Raw genomic sequence first — 5,506 nt, 5'->3', positions numbered from 1 at the left:
ATCCTTGAGGAGGAAGGAAAAAATGCTGCTTTCTGAAGCATAACAATGAATATTTTCTTCTTTGGAAGAGTTAAAAAAAAAAAAAAAGCAACCATGGCCCTGTTTTTTTCACTTTGCACTCAGCTTTAGGGACTTTCCTGAGAAGATTATTGCAAAATGTGGGAAAAGGCCTAAGCTCCCAAGACAGTTTCTACATTGAACCTTCCACCATCTATCAATGTTACACTTCTATTTCTGCAACAAGTGAGGACTTTATGAAAGGAATCATTTTATTCACTGAGACTGCAAAAACCACATAAGGAACTGCCTACATACAAAATTATCTCCATCCCTGCTTTCAACAATCTTGTTACACTTAACAGCTACTTTTCGGTACCATCAGTTCCATGAGGCACTGATGTCTTCTGGCATTAGAAATACCCTGTGACCTTTAAAAAAAAATTGCTTTAGGAATTTCAAGGGCTAGCTTCTCACCTTACTAGTTTTTTGCACAACCATTAAATTCACAGTCCTTGACCTGGTCCAACACCAGGCAATAAATAAAATTGTTCCTAGGAAATCAGCGTGAATTCATTTGATAGATTTGTTTCATAGTTTTCTTTACCAGCTACCTCCTGTCACTAGAAGCAGGTGATCTGTCAGGGCAACCACAGAAGTGTAGTGGAGCACTACTTCAGTATATCAAAATACTGTAGATCGCACTATTAATCCAAGTCCTCAATAGTTAAACTATCACAGCAACAAACTACTAAGATACAGAGCTGAGATTTCTATTCCCTTTCAGAAACAGCTGTCCCTAAACCTCTACCAGTTTCCCTCAACCCTGCCTCACTCAAAAAACACACTGGAAACCGAGCAAAATCAATCTAAAAATGTTGTATAAACTCATTAACAATTAGAATCTAATCAGAACTTCAAAGAAATGCAAAGATCAAAGAACTTAATGGATCTTTGTAAGGCAACAGGCTACTGGTATTCCTCACTTCCTGTATCTGTAACATAATGCTATAATTGTTTTTTTTTATACTCAGTATGAAATATTCCAGTGCTACTGTCATACCCTTATATTTGTTCTCAGTACAGTTCTAAAGTTCTTCAGAAGACTAGCATACACATCTCACTCCTGCATTTCACTGGGTATTTGTAATCCTCTACAGACTTCTCCAGCTTTGATAAGTTTGAACTTTGGAGTTCCTATCATATTTCTAAGACATTAAACTGTGAATCTGTTTTACAGTACTTAAAACATGTACTAAAAAAGTTACCATGGGAGGTCGAGCAGTAATTGGTCCAAAAGGTGGAGGAAGATTCATTTTATTCATAAGATGAAGTACCTGAAATGTTTAAAGATAAGTAAAATTCCTTTAAAGAATTAAATTTAAACATTTCCTTGCTAGATATCATACTAAAAACTTCTGGCAGGTGTAAATCAGCATAGGTTTAAGAAAGACAAAACTACAATGATATTACTAAGCAATGTCAAAGCCTGCACTTGAGATCCAAGACTACTGATAAATATGAGCAACACCCTAACCTAAAGACTCTAAACAAAATAAGTGAAGCATCTTCTCAGAATGAAATTCCCACTACTCAAATAACGTAACTGAGAAGATCACATACCATTAATTTTTCAGTGTCAATTAAGTTACTTCTGGTCAATTAAATCTTATTATCTCAACATAATAAAAAATTAACACGGGTTAACACTATCAAAGGAAAAACAACAGTTACTATGCCAAAATTATTTCTGTAAATACTTAAAAGAAGAAAAAGGAGATGCTTGTATTTTTGTACTTTTAAAAACAAATTTTTACATACCTGGACATAAAATTTGGGCACGCTTGCCAAGGCATTTGCTATATTTGCTAGAATTGTACTTGACGGTGGTGGATACAAGTATTTAAGGCAAGAATTGATGGGAAAGGTGAGGCTGAGGAGAGAAAAAAAGATTAAAACCAAGACATCTCAGCACCACTACCACATAATGACTGATAACAATTAATGATTAATAGAGATTTAATTATTCATTACACCTGAATTATCACTGAAATACTATTATTTTAGAACTAAATTTTACACTAAAATTACATCTTTATGACAACTGCCTTAGCTATGCACATAGCACAGTAGCACACTGAAGCAAGTGGGGATGCAGTATACTGCATTCTCTCCTGTTCAATAGTCCATAACAGTTATTTCAAAATAATCTATAACAGAATAAAATAATCAAGACAAAAAACCCCACCAACCCATGGCTGGGTGCGATTCCATTCTCTATTTTAACACAGCTTGGTTCTTTCTTCTCTTCCTCTTTCACTGGTTCTTCTGAACTGAAAATTAATTTCGCATTAATTAAAACAAATCAAAATTTAAGTGACATACACATGAAATATGTTTAATCTCTTCTACTAAAAGCATGTAAAAATTGATTACTACACTATTTTTAACATCTTTTATCAATGGCATTACTATATTATTATATTACTATTAATTCTTAAGAATTAAAACATAAGGATAATTATATCAGCCAGCCTTCTACAATAAATATTTACACAGATTTAAATCGGTCTCCCTATATTCAAACACTTCTGACTTAAATGTACTCAGAGGAAAATAACTAAAATTATTTCATATTACTTTCTCTTCAGAGACTGTAAAAAAATCACAGGTATTTAATTATGTATTTGTTTATATTCAGAGAGTGGAATGAATAACTTAACCCTCCTACAGTTTATATATATTAAGCACTATCGCATAGCTTCTAACACTTAGCTACATATTACACAGATAAACTTGAAAGTCTAGCTATGCAACTTATGCAAGTGCTTGACAGACAACCGAATCCCCAACAATCACAGCTCTTGGTCACAGTAGCATTAGGATTCCTTTTTTTTTTTTTTTAAATATTATATATTCTTTAATTATTTGAAGAGAGACTCAGTTTTACATTTGTTCTGCTCATGTTTCAGTCTAGACACAAGAAAACCAGCTCCAGCTCAGAAGCCAGTGTCTATAAGTCTTAGACAATTTACACTGGCACATGTCAATTCTGCTTGATTCTTGATTAGCTTAGAAAGAAACATCAGGAAAACACTGCATGCAATGTTTAACAGCAAAGGAAAATTACAATCCTGAAGAAAAAAAAGTGAAGAGTCTTTTTTAAACAAAGGGAACCTGGGCAACCCAGAGGTCAGCTTACACAGACTGAAGTCTTGCTCTATAAGTGAGAACAAAGAATCATCTGCCAACTAAAGATATCAGTATCTATAGCAATGAGGATGGGAATTATTTCAAGATAATACAGAATGAAACAATACTAATGGGAGGAAGGTAATCACTTATCTATAGATCTGAACCTACCTGTTAACACTTCTAAGTGATTACAATTTCTCCTTTGACGTAACAGTTCTGCTAAAGTATCATGAATACATAATTTCCTTTCCTTGACCACAAATGCAGAAACTAAATTATTTTCCACCTACCTTTTACACTTCTCTGAGACAGAAGGCTGGCTAAGTACCTGCACACTATCTTGCTCCTTTGCAAATTCAACAACTAAGGTGTGACCTAAAAGTTTCAGCTGATGCAGTCTTGACAAAGCCTTCAAATAATTATAATAGAGAAAAGAAAGAAATGGAAGAGGAAAAACATCAGAATTATTTCAAAGCATAACCGTTTTTCTCTGTGATGAGTGAACTACCCATAGGATTCAGTCCCAACTGCTTTAAAGCCAAGTCTGTGCCACTACAGACACAATTTTGCACCATTCCTCCCTTCACAGCTTCTAGATGCTGCTGTCCTACTAGCAGGAAGAAAAATGACAAGGTTGTAGAGCTAGAATCACTGCAGACTTAGGTCACCTGAAAACAGAGCAAGACTGCACCACTGTTCACCTCACATAGTCTTTCTAATTTTTTTTAGTAGAATTTTAAACCATGGCCTAAAAAAAAAAATAAAAGGAACAACAACAAAAAAATGGAATAAAGGGAAAATTCAGGACACATACTTTTTACCAGTTTGTATTTAAAAAGCATTAGTAATATTACCTTTTTAGCACCTATGTCCCCAATTAACATAGTAGCTTTCCTTTTCTTACCAAACTGGGGCATTCAAGGCAGTCTTAAAATTGTATACATCACTATGGTTGAATTTTATGTCAAACACAATTCTGCAGGAGACAAGTGAATTATGTTTGGTTCATAGTTTTTACTATTCACAGCCCCCCTAGATAATTCACACACCCCCCCGAGACACGGTCTTGATCACTCTCAACTCATCTAAGTTTGCCAGGCTCCACGTGGCAGGTTGAATCAGATGCCTTCCATAAGCCCATTCCACCCCACCTTTCTTAGGACTTTACAGAAGTGTTTGATTTATCAAGTCCTTCAAGCGCCTTCTGAAACACAACCCTAACATTACACTGCCCTGAATTCTTTCTCTCTGACAATGAGTACTGGATGATGCATAAAACATTTTACAGCCCAGGTGGCAATTCATAGCAGAGCTTTGCTAGAACAATAACAAACTCGATACAAACCTTCACAGCTGCATTTTCACTGGGAAAGGTAGCAAAAGCAGTATGTTTCTAAAAAACAAAAACAAAATTTGTCATACTGAATTCATATCAAAAAGGTAAGAAATTGCATGTAAAACATATACCCACAAGTGATTTGTAAGTTCAAGTTTATATATTTGACAGCTTCCAGGTGACTGCTCAGTCATCTAACTCCCATGTAGGGCAAATGTGAAGGACTAGAGAACATCTTTCTGAAGAATTTAGGACAAGCAACTCAATAGTCAAAAGTTAAGACAAACTCAGCAGTTTGAGGTATACAAGAAAACAGTACTTTTCTCCTAGTGAGGAAAAGCCATTTTAAACTGCAAAAATGAAGTTTAATCCTCTTTTCAAAAGAAAATTTAACACTTCTCTGAAGAACATTTTCAACAAAGCAACTCTGAAAAGTTATGTTTCCTACTACAAAAGTCATAATTATTACTGTGGTCTGAAAGTTTAGATGGTTTCTAACATTTTTCCCTTACATTTTTAAAGTTAGGAAAAGTTACATTTTCTACATTAGATCAAATACTCACAGAATACAATGATGATCTTAAATTTTGTTTTGACATTGTTACTTCATCTTGCCACTACATGGTTCATTACTAAAAACATCAAACTTCAATACTGTTCAAAAAGCAGCTATCAGAAGAATCATTGTAACAAAGCAAATATTTTTAACATCCAACAAAAGAAAGTATGACCCTGATACAGGACATGGACATAATTTAACTGCGGTTCGCAGGGAATACAAGGCTCTTTGCAACTAGCAAAATCTGGTTATTTTTAAAATTAAAAAAATAAAATAAAATAAAGGTTCCAAGACACAACCTGCGAAGCTGCATCCCTACGCCTACCAACAGACCCTTCCGTACTGCTTTTCCACAGCCTTACAGCAAACGAGGCGCCCACTGCGGCCCAGGGCGGGGGACTTGCCGCCGGCGGGGAGAC

The 5,506-nt window shown here is 35.0% G+C and overlaps 1 protein-coding gene across 1 annotated transcript in view; it reads right to left on the bottom strand.

The window, feature by feature from the left end:
• RNPC3 (RNA-binding region (RNP1, RRM) containing 3) overlaps positions 1 to 4,585 on the bottom strand; it is a gene marked incomplete at its 5' end in the record, with an annotated part of 10,079 nt that extends 5,494 nt beyond the window's left edge. Inside the window, 5 exons of the mRNA XM_008950044.1 lie at positions 1,266 to 1,334; positions 1,819 to 1,930; positions 2,250 to 2,330; positions 3,483 to 3,601; positions 4,538 to 4,585. Coding sequence (XP_008948292.1) covers positions 1,266 to 1,334; positions 1,819 to 1,930; positions 2,250 to 2,330; positions 3,483 to 3,601; positions 4,538 to 4,585 — 429 coding nt within the window. The remainder of the gene's footprint in view (positions 1 to 1,265; positions 1,335 to 1,818; positions 1,931 to 2,249; positions 2,331 to 3,482; positions 3,602 to 4,537) is intronic.
• Between the last annotated feature and the right edge of the window lie 921 nt (positions 4,586 to 5,506).

This window comes from Merops nubicus, unplaced genomic scaffold (genome assembly GCF_000691845.1).
Source record: "Merops nubicus isolate BGI_N331 unplaced genomic scaffold, ASM69184v1 scaffold21301, whole genome shotgun sequence".
NCBI classification, from domain to species: domain Eukaryota; kingdom Metazoa; phylum Chordata; class Aves; order Coraciiformes; family Meropidae; genus Merops; species Merops nubicus.
Note: the sequence above shows the minus strand (reverse complement) of the source record. Positions and strands in the feature narration are given on the sequence as shown.